This window comes from Lepus europaeus, chromosome 6, assembly GCF_033115175.1.
Source record: "Lepus europaeus isolate LE1 chromosome 6, mLepTim1.pri, whole genome shotgun sequence".
NCBI lineage: Eukaryota > Metazoa > Chordata > Mammalia > Lagomorpha > Leporidae > Lepus > Lepus europaeus.
Genome location: NC_084832.1, coordinates 94545477 through 94564074, shown reverse-complemented (window position 1 = coordinate 94564074; position 18598 = coordinate 94545477). Strand labels below are relative to the sequence as shown.

Sequence of the window (18598 nt, the reverse complement as noted above, 5' to 3'; positions counted from 1 at the left end):
GGCAGAGTTAGACAGTGAGAGAGAGAGAGACAGAGAAAAAGGTCTTCCTTTTTCCATTGGTTCACCCCCCAAGTGGCCGTTACCACCAGCACTGTGCCGATCTGAAGCCAGGAGCCAGGTGCTTCCTCCTGGTCTCCCATGAGGGTGCAGGGCCCAAGCACCTGGGCCATCCTCCACTGCTTTCCCGGGCCACAGCAGAGAGCTGGACTGGAAGAGGAGCAACCGGGACAGAATCCGGCACCCCAACTGGGACTAGAACCTGGGGTGCCGGCGCCACAGGCGGAGGATTAGCCTAGTGATCCACGGCGCCAGCCCAGAAGGAGTTACTTTTAACATTCCATAGCATAGGACAGTAGGATAATTATGGGTGACATCAATTAACTATATATTTCAAAATAGCTAATAGAATTTTGAATGTCCCAGCTCACAAAGAAATGATAAATGTTTGAGGTGATGGATATGCCAATTATCCTAATCTGATCATTAACATATTGTATTCATGTACTGAATCTTAAGACTGTACTCCATAAATATGTACACTTAATATATATCAATTAAAAATGAAAATATATTTTAAATGAATTAAAATATTATTAATATTGATTATACCAAGTTGTTTTTCCAAATTAAAAGCAATCTAAGGGGTCGGCGCTGTGGCTCACTTGGTTAATCCTCCACCTGTGGCACTGGCATCCCATATGGGCACCGAGTTCTAGTCCCAGTTGCTCCTCTTCCAGTCCAGCTCTCTGCTGTAGCCTGGGAAGGCAATGGAGGATGGTGCAAGTGCTTGGGCCCCTGCACCCGCATGGGAGATCAGGAGGAGACACCTGGCTCCTGGCTTCAGATCGGTGCAGCGCTGGCCATAGTGGCCATTTGGGGAGTAAACCAATGGAGGGAAGACCTTTCTCTCTGTCTCTCTCTCTCACTGTCTATAACTTTACCTCTCAAATAAATAAATAAATAAAAATCTAAAAAATTAATAAATAAATAAAAGCAATCTAAAATGACTATTACAACTCGTAATATAGAAGACCTTTCTCTCTCTCTCACTGTATATAACTCTACCTCTCAAATAAATAAATAAATAAAATCTAAATAAATAAATGAATAAAAGCAATCTAAAATGATTATTACAACTCATAATATTAATTTATTTCATATTTACTGTGTGACTATTTTAGGTTTTGAATTATATATTAACTTGACATAGAATCTAATAATCTCAAAAAAGAAAATATAAGCATATAAACAATTCAACTTATAAGCTATAACTGATATAACTGATAAAATATATCTTCTAGAACAGAAATATATCTTCTAGAAAAGAAACAGGAACAAAAGTTTTCATTTCATAGTACCTACCATTAGTAACTCATGTTACAGTGTTAAGAGTTTTAATTTTTTTCTCTTCCCAAAATTTGACTGTATTCTCTCAATAACAGAATGACCACCTATCATGACAACTTAATTATATGTAAATATATAAGTAAATATAGAATTATATTTCATGCATTAAAATAATGCTATATTTACTTAAAAAGATTCACTGGGATTAAAATGTCAAATGTGACTTGCATTAGTTAATTAATTACTAACATTACAATGTACAACAGACAGTGGGCTATTTCTTGTATCTTGAGCTCAAAGAGTAGGATGGAAAACATTTCTAAACTGCAAGGTCTTTTTGAAAGCTTTCTACAAAGCACAAGTCCATCTACACATATGTGCATGTATGTGCGTGCAAACACACACACACACACTCTTATACTGAATAATATGTCATGTTTCCTTTTGCATGGAGATGCCCATGAAACGGATTACCTCATTGGTCTATCTCTGAGCTGCCCGCTAGTCCAAGACAAGAGAGTAAAATGGAGACAGAAATCACACAGCTGATTGCTCCTTCACTTCACATCTGACAAAATCATTTAGTTCCCTACAATAACTTCAACATTACAAGGTTATAACATTCTTAACAACTGAAGCTCTCTGAGTTTTGATTTTTTTGTTTACAGTATATTAAAAAATAGTACTTCTAGAATATAGAGCCTCTTCCTCGAACATTTTATCAGTATTTATCAGAACTGATACATGAGGGAAAAGTGCCAATAGCTGAATCTTTAATTCTAGGTTTGGTGGCACCACCTGTGTGTCCCTCTGCTGTCTCCTGACCATGAACTTGACTAACCCTGCTCAAGCTTAACAATGGGTTTACGCTGCAAAGTGGTACAGCTGCAAAAGTCAGGATTCCAAGCTTATTACATTCATGATCAGTAGTTTTCCCAAGAACTATTCACTTATTTAGGATCCGTTTCCCAGGCTAACAAATGCTGATCCTCAAGAATCACTGGTATTAAACACAAACACAAAGGAAGACCATGCACATTTCAAGCACTCGACCAAAGTTCAGAAATAAAGCACCCAATGTATTAAGAAAGACTCACATCTGGCATTTCTGTAGAGAAGGAAAGGGTCCTGGAGTTGGAAATCCAGGTCTTTAGTAATGGGTTCTGTCCTATTCTCCATGCTCAGTCTATTCATAATGGTGAATCCATGCCTTGGAGAAGCAGATCTAAGAATCACAAAGGGGGAGGGGAACAAAAGACACACCGTTCAGTACACTAGACTTGCAGTACACACTACCCCCGATGTGCTCGGTGGGCTGCACTTGTATCCACACCCTACCTCTGAAGCATTTCTCTTTCTCGTATGTCCAGGAGCTTTATACAGCAGCCTACATACACACAGCAACGTGGCTTTGCTACTGCAGTCATCACATACCGAGTCAAATGTAACACAACATGACTGGCATGACCATTCTTTTGGAAAAATTGAGTGGTACTTATTTAACACAATATTTTTGTTTATATACAGATCTCATTTCCCTATATGGGTTATAAATGTTTAAGGCATAAAAGATAACTACTTTTTAAAACAGATACTTTTAAAGAATCTTGGTAGTTAATATAGAGTGCACATCACAGTTGTACACAGAAAATGTTAAGTGTTGGTCTGAGATTTGAGAGCTTCAAAACCTCTTAAGAGAAATTAAGCAACTCTGTCAATGAACCTGAGGAGATGTAGCATAGAGCAAAAGGCATATATTTCATTTTCTTCAATAATAAAGTTTATCCATGACTTCATGGATAAATAACTCTAAAAGTTTTTGTCAATAAAAAAATGGCATTTGTGACTTTTTATTTTTCAATAAACCTTGATGCCTACTCGGGCACACAGGAAAAACCCAAATTATACAGTGTATAAACTCTAAAACCACATGTGCATTTTGTCTACCCTTGGGCGACAGCCACACAGTAATTCAACTGTGCCACTTCTGCTGACAGATCAGCACCACAGACTTGTACATTGAAACTGAAGCAAGCAAAATTCACTTATTTACTTAAACCTAGAGTGCTAGGGTCATTATCAACCCACAGAAATGTTATGAACACCGGGAAGAAAAGGTATTTACAACTTAGCTTTATTTCACCTCAAACCATTTGATGCTGACAATGTGGACAAAGAAGTAGAAACAGTTACACTACCACTTACTGGATTTTCTTTCAAAACCCTCAATTTTAAATTAATGGAAAGCAATCCTTGTCTAGCTTATTTTACAAAGAGGTAAGTGGTGGTAGGGATGTAATCAACACCAGAAATAATATGACAATCATTGCAACTTAAATTCAGAGCAGCAAAGAAATTGCACTCCTGAAGAGCTCTAATCAGGAGTCCACATGTCCAGTTCAGAAATCCTCAGTGGATGACCCTGTAAACTCTCTTAAGAAAGGAGAACATGGGAGGGAAACAAAGGAAAGACATATTTTTAAAAATGGAATTAGGTGTTTTTAAAACAAGAATCAGAATTTGATTCTTCAAGTATGTCATTATCACAACATGATCTCACCTCTTTAATAGTACATATGGGTACCAGACTCATCTCACAGTTTGTAAAACACACCCAGGGGACAAACATGCCAACTGCTCTAAAACAACATCTGGAAGAGAAGTTAAAAACCATCACTGGAAGTTCTACTCCCTGAACCAAATACTCCCTTTTGATTTTTTTTGTATTTTCTGTCTTCCTCTACTGAAAAATGACCTCAACATACTAGAATTTGGTTGTTTTTTTAAATTTCCTTCTTTTTTTTTTTAAGATTTGTGGAAGTGATTAAGAAATGATGGTTTTTTTTTTTCCTAGTTTAATGGCTTGTTTAATTGACAGATCCATTGGAGACCTGGAGTAGATTAAGAAGTACTGGAAAACATAAACCTACATTTGGTTAGGTACAAAAGAGAAAATATTTGTATAATTTATTACTCTTCCATAGTATAAGAAAAATCACACTTAAAATCCCTAGAATCAATCATTAATACATTTTAGTACATCTTTTGTTTCACTTCTCAAGAGACTAGTACTTCCTGTGAGCAATGAATGAGAACAATTTGGGGTTGGCACGCCTCAGAGTTCAATCATTTGGATTTCATTTTTCACCTCTAAGTTCTCAAGAATGGTCATACTCTACTGAATAAACTCACTTGGTATGTTCTAGTCTTTTTGGAACACTCTGGAACTTAATAGAGACTAATACAACACTGAGTCTTAGGCATTCCCACTGCTTTTCCAAGACTCTGAATAATCTGGCCTTGTTACTGGGCTGAGAGTCACTGCCGCACTTCCAAGCCCACAGCTGTCTCCACTTCCCAAGACCGCCCTTCTCCACTGACACCTGCCCTGTGTGGACAGCCTGAACCTTACCAGTCTAGTGCTGTCCATACAGCTGACTCTGGGTACTTCTCTGCATAGTTTTATTTATTCATCTATCTATCTATTTATTTATTTATTGACTGACTCTTCTCTGTATCCTTGCTGGCCTTAAAATCCAACCATTTGCCTTCAGTTACCTCTTTATACACACTCTTCCAGAGAACACTTGTTCTTTCAAGATTTCAACTATGAAATTACTCCAGATGACTCCAAGTACCTCAAGCCCAGACCCTATCCTGAGCGGCCAAATACCTCCATTTAAATGCGCTGTTACTCCAGACCATTACGCCAAAAATTTGAAGACCTGTCCCCAAACCAGGTTCTTGATTTCCTATCTTTCTCATACCCTCAAATCTTTTGCAAAGTGTTAGTGTTATTTCTAAAAATTTCATCATCCCCTCTACACTTAGAATCTTCCAATGCCCTTTCCATTTCAGCTTCATTCTAACTCAAACTCTCATCATCTCATGTCTTTCCTGCTGTAGCAAATGTCTCAATGCCCTGACGCCAGCTTCTTCTACAACCAATGCATCCTACAAAGTGAACCGACTTTCCCCATATATTTTCTCAGAACCCTATTACTCTTCCGAACCTCACTTTTATGAATTCCTACTGGTAAGAAAATACATTTGAAAATACTTTGATATTACAAGCCAGCAAATTCCATTACCTGCGCTAACTCCTATAAACCAGTATAATCTACCAAAGGGTCATTTTCCTTACAATCCTTTTAAAGCACTAGGTTCTAGGTCTCTGGCCATTTTTCATGTAGACTGCCTTTCCTTTCTGTGCAAGGTCTACTTTATTCCTGAGGCCCATCAATGCTATGGAAACTTCTACAACCACAGCAGCCCATTCACTGCTTATAACCTGGCAACTGGCATTTAGAATAATCTATTCTGTACTATGGTTTATCTTAAATGTGAATACATGTGCAAAGAAAATACACTCATGTGTCTGTGTCACAATTTCCTGTTTCCCCCCAAAAATGGTTACTCTAAGGGATTGTAACAGGCTTTCGTCTTTCATCTTCACACCTACTACAGGTACTGGGTTTTAGCTAAGATATTTTACATGACTTTTTTTTAAAGATTCATTTATTATTTAATTATTTGAAAGGCAGAGTCACAAAGAAAGAGGGAGAGACAGAGAGATCTTCCACCTGCTGGTTCACTCCCCAGGTGGTCGCGATGGCCGGGGCTGAGCCAAGCCAAAGCCAGGAGCCAGGAGCTTCTTCCTGACCTCTCCCATGTGGGTGCAGGGGCCCAGGCACTCAGGCCATCCTCTGCTGCTTCCCCAAAGGTATTAGCAAGGAGCTGGATCAGAAGTGGAACAGCTAGGACACAAACTGGCGCCCATAGGGGATGCTCAGCTTTTACCCTCTATGCAACAACACCTGCCCCTTTACATGACTTTTTATGTGAATAAAAACGTGTGCCATTAAGACAACATACTCACTGTGTATATATAACATTAACAACATCCAGCAAAAAGAAATGACAAAAAGCACAAGTTCATTAAATCTGTTCTGAAACACACACTATAAACTAGACTATGCAGGACTGAAAGCTTAAATTTTCAATCATGTTTTTTTAAACAGTTATGGGTCAGGGAAAGATGATCAGGAAAACTCTTTTCCAAATACTGATTAAATAATCTAATATTCCTTATGGTGTATTTCTAGCTCTTTAACAATGCATTATATTCAAGAACTTTGTACAATGCATTTAATCAAAGGATATTTCATGCACAGATTTAAGTTCATGTACACTGAAGTTTAAATTATATTCTGAAATTAGTATTCATCAGAATATAGCAGGTGACATTATTCAGTATTCTCTCTTGCCAACTGATAATTTCAAACTAAGATTCAGCTCTTTTTACTTCTCTGAAATAAAACTGCACTTGAAGAGTGACACAGCTGAACTAAAATATTATTTCAAAGACCGTCAGTTTCTTTATAACAGTAAAGTACTCTTACCTTGTATAAACAAATAAGGTTCCTTCCACATCAGTCTTTTCCTAAAAATAAAACAAAGCATACAGCTTATGGATGTCCTCTTCATTCACACAGGCGAGAACATAAACAGACAGAGTAGAAGAGGAATCACATCCAGTTTCAAACAGGTGATGCTGCAATGGGCAATGTGAGGCGCTGTTCTTAGGGAAAGGAGAAATCAGGTTCTCTGCCCCAGCTGTGGCTGTGCGGATTAACAGCAGGAAGCAGCTCTTCTGCCATCACTATCTCTCCCTAGCGAATACAAACAGCAACACTCCTCTATCTGAAATGAGAAGTGTGCCTGTGGATTTCACTAGAAAGGAGAGACTTCCTCCATCCGCCAAACTGCACACATAGCAAGCTACACTCTACAGTGTCTGCTTTTCATTAGCCTTCACTTTCTTAGTTCATGTGCTCTTGCGAAATCCTGTCACACAGGAGAGCAGATCATCTGTCAATTACGCTACTTTGAATGCTGGATAGAAGGGGGAATGGTGCTGTCCTGTTTTCTGACATAAATCATCCCCTTAGTGTGGAATACTTGGAGTCAAACTCACCCAAGGCCTTTGAAATAAAGTTAGACAAAAGTATTACGCAAGAAAGCTGCCTGCGAAGACCTGTGGGCGGAGGTAAAGTTCAAATGACAGTTTGGTTAGTTCACTTGGCATGTCTTTTGCACTTCTCCAAAGGCAGGAACCCAGGTCCTGATGACAAAGTTTATCAACACAATGCGCATTAAACAGGAGTATGTGAGTGTGTGTGTGTGTTTCCATTTGTTTTATTAGTCAGACAATTATAATTCAGCACTTAAAATGTAACTTTTGCTATGTACTTGAATTTCAATATTCCACTAATCCCCTGAAAGTTTATTAAGAATATTCATTACCATAATCATTCAAAATTATACAACTTTGGTGAAAATCATGTTCTTTAAGAAAGCATGACCTTTCACATGCTCAGGTCACTTCAGCTACTTTCTTGGTCACCCTAACTCAGCAGGTCTCTGGAAGAAATGCAAATTCCTGGGCCCTAGCCCAAACCTACTGAACCCCATGTCCTGGGAATGGCGGTCAGTGATTTCTTTTTCATTAAACTGCCCAGGTGATTCAGATGCATGCCAGCCTGCCTTAGTCCAGTAACATACTCTTTGCCCACGGAAGTGTATTAGGAGTCACGAAAACAAAACGCACTTTAGCCAAAATCATATCAACTATTACCAGACGTTAAGAGTAAATGCCTATGGAAAAACATCATTTCTTAGCAACAAGATTTTTTATCTCAAAATGTTTAGTAGTATAGAATATGTAATTAGAAATAAAAATATAACAATTAACTTAGACAGTCTTTTCTCTAACATATTAGCTAAGGTAAGAAAATAAGAGTTCATCCTGAAACTGGATTTACGATTAAGCTTAGATAAATCACTCCAATGTATTAAGTATCCTTTTTTCTCAAATATGGCCCACTTGCCACAGCACTTTGAAAAACACTAGACAAAATGAAATACACACACACACACACACACGGAGATTACTTGTTTTTTTCTGTAAACAAACATGGTCAATTCCTATCTGTTGAGAAACCCATTTCCAGGTGCACTTTGAGCATGAAGAATCACTTAACCTCCGGCCACCACATGTTAATCCTTAAGAAACTGGACACCACACTACAACGCTACCCAGTCTAAGAAAGTGTGAACATCCCTCAAGCTTTACTTGGTGACACTAGCAAATACTTACTAGTTCACAAAGCCTTCAAGAACTAATTTATAAAAACTTAAGTATCTGATGTCCTCAGTTACATTGCTAAGAAACTGAAGCCAGGATGCAGGTGGTGGACTTTGAAGAATCTATGAGCATTGTCAGGATCACTCACTACAAGGCCAAAATATTTTCCTGTCTTCCAGCATTTGACTTTGGACAGTTTGTACCTTAGAGATCCAAGAGCGTTTATATTCATCAGCGCACATGGCTAACAGCTTCTGACTTATTCCCTGCCTTCCTTGATGTCAACAGAAATTCCTTTTTCTTAAAAAACAAAATCTTTAGTTTTGAAAAATCCAGATCAGAAATGTAAAAGGTAGCTTTTCTTGGAATTATTCTTTAACTCATAACAAGTAATTCTTATGACTTTGTTCATAGACAGGAACTGTTTCAGTTAATTACAACACAGGGCCTGGAGTGGGTAGCCCATCACACTGGGACGTTGGTTCATTATTCTGTCTCAGTTTCTCCACTGAAAAGGGATAACAGTGTTCACCACTCAGATCTTTCAATGAAAAACAATCCTATTGTAAGCAATCAATGATACCTGGATAAAAGGGGCTTTGGAAATGTAAATTCCTGTTCTATGATGGCTGAACCAGCTGAAATCCACTCGGTTTTCTGGTCCTCCACAGTTATAAAGGACAGCAGGTTTTTTCCTTTTCTTTCTGAGCAAAGTCAGGGTTGGTGGTGTGACAAACGACTTAAGGATTTTGTAAGATCTTCCTCAGATATTCCAACTAAGGAGGACTTCCATGTTCAAGTATTTAGTTTAGTTCACAGTCCTAGGATATTTTAGCTTAAAATTGAAAAGTACAAACTTAATGATGCAATATTACACACTCTACTACAAAATGCAAGTGCTTTAAAAAGAGCAGCTCAAAATTCAAAATAACAGAATGGAAAATAGTTTTGATTTGCAAATTACTCCGATTCAACAGTACTTTTGACAGTTTCAAATGAGAAAGTGGGTCTCAATTTCTCTTTCTTGATTTGTCTCCCCCTCATGCATGCAGCATCAACTGCCCAGGCCTCACCATCCAAAGGTTTGGATGGGCAGGCTGTACTGTCTAACCCTGTCACTCGGACATCCTACAGCTCGGAAGACCCCTCTGAGGCAGCTTCCCAGGCTCCACATTTCTGCTGTCTGGGATCAGGTAACTCTTTGTTCTCAGCTCTGTCCTGTGCAACATAGGATGTCAACAGCATCCCTGGCCTCTACCCTATAAATGTAAGAATGTCCCCAAGGCACTGCCTTGACAGAGATACCAGGCAGAGATAACTCCAGCTGATAGCCACTGTTTGTAAGACTGAGAAGTGGAAGATAATGAGCAGTTTCAGTCTTCAGCTGACACACAGGCAAAGGGGAGCAGGTCTACTTCTAAAGCTCTTCCTTGGCCATGAGACCATCCTTCCTTTTCTTTCTCTGTCCTCCCTTCATTCCTACTTTCTCCTCCTCTGAATGCCTAAAGTCATCCTTCATTTATTGTTGGTGTAGGGATTCCCTCCTTTACACCCCACCTGCCTCCCTGCAATACCTTCTTCTCCATTCTCAAGAATGTTCTTTATATTTGTATTGCGTTTTCATTCAAAAGGCTCCCATCCAGGGACCTGACAAGTGGCACACGGTGACAGCTGGCCCCCAGCAACTGCACTACAGCTGGTCTCTCCTTTCTTGGTGACCACAGCCTTGAAGATTAGTACTTTGAAAGAATAACCTTTTACTGAATGAATTATGCCTTGTCTGAAGGCAACAAGTCCAGGAGGCAGGAAAACATAACTCCTAGAAGCAATGCAGTGTGACACTTCTGCCTTTTGATGAGGATTTCGTAGAAGGGCTTCACTGGGTAGCTAGCACACCTCCCTGACTGTTGTCAAAGGTACTTATCACACAGGTAACTGTCAAAAGCCCACAGGAAACGATCATTATCAAGAGAAATGCTCTGCTCTCTGTTAACAATTCCTCAGCCTTCTCCAGACTCCACTCCCAGTGTCCAATCAGTTTACACGATATACTGCCAGCCCCAACGGCTCCTACAGAATTACCTTACAGAGCTACATTATAACTTCGGTGTTTTTCTACAGCCATGTGTAGGACAGCTGTTTATGTATTTCTAATTACCATGGAAGGTGTCCACTATGTAGCTCAATGTTTTTTTAGATAAAGACTCAGGTGATAAACTCTCCTGGAAACTAATAGGAAATAATCTCTTTCGGTCAAGTACTTCGTACTACAGATAAACGAGTATGAAAGAGCTCCATTTTCCTTATGGGTTTGGCTATTAGGAGAGAAGACCCCATTCTTTATCCCCTTTCAGTAAACTTCCTCAACTAAGAACTTGAAGCACAACTCTTCTCTACCACATTTGCTTCTTTTTCTGTGTTAATGGTTTTCAGTGAGTTTTTACCACAGGTTGCTGAGGATCCACGTTGGAGATAAGTAGACTTTTGAACGTGGGTGTTTAAAAAACATATGAATTTGTCCAATAGGAATGTTTTCCAATTTTGATGTTTGTCACCAACTCAGAGAACACATAAAAAAATTCATTTGAAATGCATTCACCCAAGCTGTTTTTTATATCGTTCTGTAACTTTAAAATAATGGCTGGGTGGTTATCAAGTGGACAGGTCTATTTTATTTGGGATCAAAACCATTAGAAGGTTAAAAAAAAGGCTATTATGTTTACGTTCAAGTGGGTGGGTTACAAAACTACACGCAATTCCTGCAACAGGACTCGAGGGTCTTGCGTTCCTATCCCCTCATAATTCTGAGCAAAATTAAATTTCATCCCTCTTCTATTTCCCGGGGCAAGGCTTTGAAAAGAGCACCGAAATACTTGGGCTCCCCAATGGACTCCACTATCGGTGGGCTGTGGCGGATTCATCCTCCCAAGGGCGTCTGTCCCAGCCCCACTTTGTCTTGAATTCCCCACCGTTCGCTCTTTTCTCGGTGCTTCTCCCGAGGTTACAACTCTCGAGCCCGCCCCTTCGCCCACTGGGTTCTCTTCGCCCCAGAACGCCCGCCTTTCTTTCCTCCCCACCCCTGCCTCCTCCGCAGCCAGGCTGCAGGAACAAGGCTGGGCTGGCCTTTGTGGAGCACACCCGTCTGGCAGCCTCCAGGCATCCAGTCCTTTCTTCCCTCAGCTGTCAGGATCCTGCACCTGCCAGGCTGCTCGCCCCCGGCGTGGGGCATCTCACAAATCTAAGTCCCCAGCTCCAGGCGGCGTCCGGAGCAGCCTCCCTTTCCCCAACCCCCCCAGGCCTCGAGCCTCAGGTCACCACCGTCCACCTCCAGGGCGCCAGAGTCTCCCCGCTCTCACGGGGTTCCAGCTCCGAGGCTCCCGCCCCAGCCCTGCTCTGCACAGCCCGGTCGCGCCCCCACGCACCCACTCGTTGGCCTGATGGCCGAAGGTGTACAGAGCCACCTGGCTGGCCACGTCCACGATGCGGTTGATATAAGGGTCGTGGCGCTGCAGGGCCGCCAGGCTGATGTCGCGCCCCTTTCCCACCAGGCCGCCTGCCGCCACGGCCGCCATCTTCCCTCCCGCCCCAATATCAACACGGGGCTCCCAGAAGCCGCTCTCAATAGATTGCCGAACGAGCGAGCCGCCTCACTTCGGAAACCCCACGGCGACCGCCGGTCCGGGGAGCCCTTCCGGCCCCTGCCTTCCCCCGCCCCCGCCGTCTTCTCCGGTCGAGCCACGCAGACATCATAAGTCGATTGCCGCGCAGCTCTCGGCGAGGATCGTTGCCAATGGTAACGACAAGCCAGTGCCTGCTGTCTGAATCTTGTTTTTTATTCTAGGAGCGGTTTGCTTCCTTCTTGAGCCTTTAGGCTGCACCCATAGTGGGATTATCCCTCTTGAATGTGTTCGACACCTTGCCCTGTCTTTTCTCTGGCGTTTCCGTGATGAAACCTACAACACTAAGTCGCAAGCATTATTAATTTCGAAGAGAAAGAGAACTGGGATTTTTGAATGCGGTAGTACCCAGTTCAAATGGGGTCCTCGAATCCCTTGGGCCATTCTGAGACCCTTTCAGGGGCTCTGTAATTTCAAAACAACTTTCATGGCAGTGTGATGACATTTGCGCCATTGATGCAGAAAACAGGGGTGGCTAAGCGTGAATCAGGGCAAAGTTACCAAGCTGCGCACTTTCAGCTTAAAAAGGTAGAAAGTAGGGCTGGCGGCAGGGCGCTTGGAGATAAGCAGACAGCCCACACAGAAGCTTGGGTTCCAGCCCCAGCTGCTCCTCTTCCTATCCGGCTCCCTGCTAATGCACCTGGGTAAGCATAGAAGATGGCCCAGATGCTTGGACCCCTGCATTGTGGTAGGAGACTTGGATGGAGTTCCTGGCTCCTGGCTTCCACCTGGCTCAGCTCTGAAGTTGCAACCATTTGAGGGAGTGAACTAGAGGAATGGAAAATCTTCCTTCCTCTGTCTCTCCCTCTTTCTCTGTAACTTTGCCTTTCAAATAAATAAATAAATCTTTCTTTTAAAAAGAGGAAAAGAAACAAAGCTTCTGCTACTTGAGAGAGTTCTACACAAAGCAATGAAAGCTATTACTTTTATTAAAGTTCAATCCTTAGGTATACTTCCCGTTAACATTCTGTATAAAGAGAGTATATATGCAGAAAGCATGCCTGCTGCATAAGTGAGCGCCTTATTTGTCTCCAGGAAAATACTCTGCCTGAGTTGTGAGCTGAATTCATGTTTTTATTTTTATTTTCAGAGAACATTTTATTTCCAGAGGGTATTTTCTTTGCTTGAAATACCTATGAGCAAACTGTAGTTATGTAGACGTGTATTTTACAGAGATTTTTTGGAAAATAAAACACATCTGTCACTTCCAGACAGACCAGGTACAATTTTTGTTGCCAATGTGATTTTTAAGACTTCAAGTGGGAAGCTGGCACTGCGGCTCAATAGGCTAATCCTCCACCTGTGGCGCCGGCACACTGGGTTCTAGTCCCGGTCGGGGCACAGGATTCTGTCATGGTTACTCCTCTTCCAGGCCAGCTCTCTGCTGTGGCCAGGGAGTGCAGTGGAGGATGGCCCAAGTCCTTGGGCCCTGCACCCCATGGGAGACCAGAAGCACCTGGCTCCTGGCTTTGCATCAGCGCGGTGTGCCGGCCGCAGTGTGCCAGCCACAGTGTGCTGGCCGTGGCGGCCATTGGAGGGTGAACCAATGCAAAGGAAGACCTTTCTCTCTGTCTCTCTCTCTCACTGTCCACTCTGCCTGTCAAAAAAAAAATTTAAATTAAAATAAAAAAAAAGACTTCAAGTGGGAAATAGTAGTTAGAAATGTGTATCTACAGCTAGAGCTTCACAGTTCCTCAATACTGAAAGTCTTTTAGGATGAGGTTGGTAGTGCATGAGTATAAATTTTAAAATTATTGTATCATGAAAAGTCGAACCTTTGAAATATCTGTTTAACTCAGCGACCCTGTGTTTCCCAAATGTCTAATGTCTGATGGCCCAAAATCATGCATAGGTAAAGGGGCTGCACTCCTTTGCAGTCTAACCCAGAATATGCATTGACATATTTGTATCTGATATGAAGTAAAATGAAAGTTTCATGAAGTAATACTAACAGATATAGACAGATGTACATGTGTCTAGTCACATTTTTTAAAAATTCTGCTTGTGTAGGGCCGGCGCCGTGGCTCACTTGGCTAATCCTCCGCCTATGGTGCCCCGGGTTCTGGTCCTGGTTGCTCCTCTTCCAGTCCAGCTCTCTGCTGTGGCCCTGGAGGGCAGTGGAGGATGGCCCAGGTGCTTGGGCACCTGCACCCACCTGGGAGACCAGGAAGAAGCACCTGGCTCCTGGCATAGTTCCTGCCCTAGCGTCCATTTGGGGGGGTGAACCAAAGGAAAGGAACACCTTTCTCTCTGTCTCTCCCTCTCACTGTTTGTAACTCTACCTGTCAAATAAATAAAATAAAAAATCTTTTAAAAAAATTCTGCTTGTGACTCTCTAAATTGATTTCTGACCAGTTAATGTTCAAACTGCCACTTGAACAATAGAGGATCATGGCAATCGGGCAACTATATAAAGCCGATGAGCCGACTCTGATGGTTCAGTCTTACTTAGATTTCCAGTGTCATTGAACTCTCTTTGCTCTGGATCACATACTCTAGAAACACGCTTAATGTGTCATCTGGGCATTGGAGCACTTTGTGGTTAACTGTTAAACTAGTCTTACACTCTCACTTGGCCAGCTCTTCTGATTATTCAAGCCTGAACCCACAACTCAACTTTGCATTTCCTTCACACATAAAAAAGAGCATTGCCTCCTTTCCCTCCAGCTTTTGCCCCTTAAATTCCATGATCCTTACCTAAATCATGTTTCCTCTTAATTGTTCAGCCTTTCCATCCTTAAAGTGTAAAGAATAAACCCTGGCCCCTAAAGAAAAAAAAATTACTTTGTGCTCAATAGATCAGACAATGCATACAGGGAACCCTTGTAATATCTTAAGTAGGTGTAAAACCAAAATGTCCCGTAGCCAGAGTGACCTGGAGGAGCACAACTGTAGAGCAGTTACTGAGAGCAAATTGGCTGAAAGGCGTTCGTTTGTTCCTCAAGATTTACTGCTGCTTGTTGTGGCCATGCTGAAACTATGATATGTCTTTCTGAGTCTGTGAGCTCACAAATAAGTAAGATGAACATACGTGGTGTCTCCAAAAAGTTCATGCAACAGGCATATCATGAGAAAACTAAACTATACATGACTTTCGATATCTTTGCCCCAAAATAAACTTATCTTTTTTTTTTTTTCTGACAGGCAGAGTTAGACAGTGAGAGAGAGAGAGATAGAGAGAAAGGTCTTCCTTTTTCCGTTGGTTCACCCCCCAAATAGCTGCTACGGCTGGTGCGTTGCTGCAGGTGCTCTGCGCCAATCCAAAGCCAGGAGCCAGGTGCTTCCTCCTGGTCTCCCATGCAGGTGCAGGGCCCAAGGACCTGGGCCATCCTCCACTGACTTCCTGGGCCACAGCAGAGAGCTGGACTGGAAGAGGAGCAACTGGGACAGAATCCGGCACCACAACCGGAACTAGAACCCGGGGTGCCGGCGCCGCAGGCGGAGGATTAGCCTAGTGAGCCACGGCACCGGCCTAAACTTATCTTTTAATTCTGTTTTTCCTTTGACTGCTTAGTCTCCTAAAATTGTTATCCTGCTTATTGGTAGAGCGTAATCAATATGAATCTTATTGAAGAAGAGCTTTTTTTTCTTTTCTTTTTTTTTCTTTTTTTTTTTTTTTTTTTTGGTCTATGTAGACTTCATGGAGGGAGTGACATTTTCTGGTTTTACCTTCTTGTATCAGAATTGGTTTCCTCCAAGTATCTCACACATTTCCAGCTCTATTCCCCTTATCCTAGATGCCTCTTTCCAGAAACCCCCCTACTCCCCTCATCTCCCACATTATCCTTTATTTCTATGAATCCTCAGTTCACTCTGCTGCTATTTTTCTTGTGGTACATAACTCGTACTGTATCAAATAAGGGTGATTTATCCAATTGTTCATGTTACATATATTTTCCCCTGAATTCTGAAAAGGATTTTTTAAAAAGTCACCATAATTAAAGAGAGTTTTTATAGAAACCCTCGTTTGAAAATAGTTATTGCAATTGACCTTTGAGCTTCTTGACAGATAAGCAAAAAGGGAAATAATAAGTATCATAATTTTAAACATTTATTTTATTTATCTGAGCGGTAAAGACACACATACACACATACACACACACATACCCCACAGCACCCATCTGCTGGTCCATTCCCCAGATCCCCACAATAACCAGGGTTGGGCCTGGCCTAAAGGAACAAGTAAAAAATGGGAAATTTTTTCATCTTATAACTTTAAATACAATTTAAAAAAATCTCTGAAGGTTAGAAATCACACTCAGAAAAAAAAGATAAATAATACTGCCATGACTTCAACATTGCATACTATTCATATCCCTGGCTCTCAGAGCTTCATTCTTTTTCTTTTATTCTTTTTTCCCCAAATGTCTAAAGCCTTGATCTTCCAGGATGACGCTAACTTCTGCCTACTTTCTACTTGAATAAACTGTGTTTGCAAAACCAGGTCATCACCACTTATTCAAATATACCAAGTTGTAGGCTTGATATTCATAAAAGGCCATCTCAAATAGGTAAATTCTTTTTTAATTCCTGTAACTTCAAGTTCTATTGGCTTCCATGATGTTACCAAATTTGCACTGTGTTTCCATAATCCTCATTATGATACCTTAAACAAATTTTGGTGATTTACAGTTTCCTGATTATTTTACAATTGTCATTATGAGGTTCAATAGATGCTAACACTGGCTTTATAAAGTTACATACTGCAATCTAAAACAAGTCTGTATTGTGATAAAAATAATATCTGAGCCTGGGATTTTTATACCATTGCAATGATTAAGTAAAATAAAATTCACCACCTAATCAGTTGAAGTAAATTGCAAGCATTTCGTAGGGATTTAACTGCAAAACGTTTGACTTTGTAACCAGGTATGAACATTTGTATACAAATATAGATCAACTCTACGGGTGGGTGTTTGGCCTTTAGTTAAGATGTCCATGTCCCATATCAGAGTGTCTGGGTTCCATATCCACCTCTGGCACCCAATTCCACTCTCCTGCTAAGGATCTGGGAGGCAGTGGTAATGATTCAAGTGATTGATTTCTCTCACCCTTGTGGAAGACCTGGATTAAGTTTTCAACTCCCAGCTTCCTTCTAGCTCAGTGCTGGTGGTTGTATTTGGGAAGTGAACCAGAATAAGGAATATCTCTCTGCCTTCCTCTCTCTCTTTCTCTGCCTCTCAAATAAATACATAAATAAATAATTTTAAATATATACAATTACAGAACATTTCCTTGCATCAAAATAATTTCAAAGTGCAAACACACAATCTGCATTGTTAGGACTGTTTTCTTTGTGAATAAGCTTTAAGATCTGCATTTGCGCTATATGTGTTAGAATGTAGGGCAGAAAGGAGCTTCCAGGGTGCCCGTAAGAGTTTGGGATTCTAAATGGCTTAACTCTGATTCTCTTCTTGTGCCATCTGTATGAGATGCTCTTTGTACTAGAAATTTTATTGCAAAGGACAGTGGACATCAAGAATAAACTCCTTCCCAGTGGAGAGACAGTTTGAAGCAGTGTGTGATTAGTTGTTTTCAATGCTTGATTCATTTATTTTTTAAGCAGCAGAGTAGAAAGGGCAGCCCTGGAAAGGGAGGTTCATTTAACTTTCTATCCATGTGGCCTTCAACAAGTGACCTCACCTATATCTTGGAGATCATAATATCTGCCCTACAATGTCACAATGCAAATGAGGTCAAGAGAAAGAATGTTCCTGAAAAGGCTTTACTATCTGTAAAAAGTTTTTCAATGAAAATATTGTTAATAATGATAGTAGCATCACTATCGTCATCATCAGAGTTAGTTCTTTATAACTTTGTTGAGATACAATTCTCATAGCATACTATGTTTTTTTTTTTTTTTTTTTTTTTTCTGATAGAAGCCATTGCTCAAATCATCCCAACAATGTTCTTCATTAAATACAAGGAAGGTTGTAAATTCCCAAGGCAGTCCATTCCCAATATTTTTATAAGATATGAGAAGTCTTCAAAAATTCAGGGAAGACTGGGTGTTTGGCCTAACAGGTAAGACATTCATGTCCTGTATCAGAGTGCCTGGCTTAATATTTGCCTCTGGCTTCTGACTCTAGTTTCCCACTCTGGGCACTCTGGGAGGCAGGAGTGATATCTCAAGTGGTCAGGTTCTGGACAACCACATGGAAGACATGGGTTGAGCTTCCAACTCCCAGCCTTAGCCGCTGTCCCGGCCATCATGAGCACTTGGGGAGTGAATCAGCAGACGAGAACTCACCCTCTGACTCTCTCTTTCTCAAATAATTTTTTAAAAGTTCATGGAAAATATGTATTATGATAAAGCTTCATGGATTTCAAACTTTTTGCATAAAATTAACTTTTAATTCCATTTCCCCACTAACTTTAAAGAATTATTTATTTAATTTGAGAGACAGAGAAAGTAAGACATTTGGGG

The 18598-nt window shown here is 41.0% G+C and overlaps 1 protein-coding gene across 3 annotated transcripts in view; it reads right to left on the bottom strand.

Moving 5' to 3' along the window:
• DCP1B (decapping mRNA 1B) overlaps positions 1 to 12132 on the bottom strand; it is a 49407-nt gene extending 37275 nt beyond the window's left edge. For 2 of the 3 annotated variants that reach the window (XR_009866223.1, XM_062194602.1), the window contains exons 1-3: positions 11917 to 12132; positions 6750 to 6790; positions 2445 to 2572 (exon numbers count right to left, since the gene is read on the bottom strand). Coding sequence is in view for 2 of the 3 variants with exons in the window: in XM_062194602.1 (XP_062050586.1) it covers positions 2445 to 2572; positions 6750 to 6790; positions 11917 to 12066 (319 nt within the window). In the remaining variant the exon portion in view is untranslated. Of the gene's footprint in view, positions 1 to 2444; positions 2573 to 6749; positions 6791 to 9077; positions 9330 to 11916 lie in introns of all 3 variants that reach the window. The other variant, XM_062194603.1, reaches the window with a different exon arrangement.
• Between the last annotated feature and the right edge of the window lie 6466 nt (positions 12133 to 18598).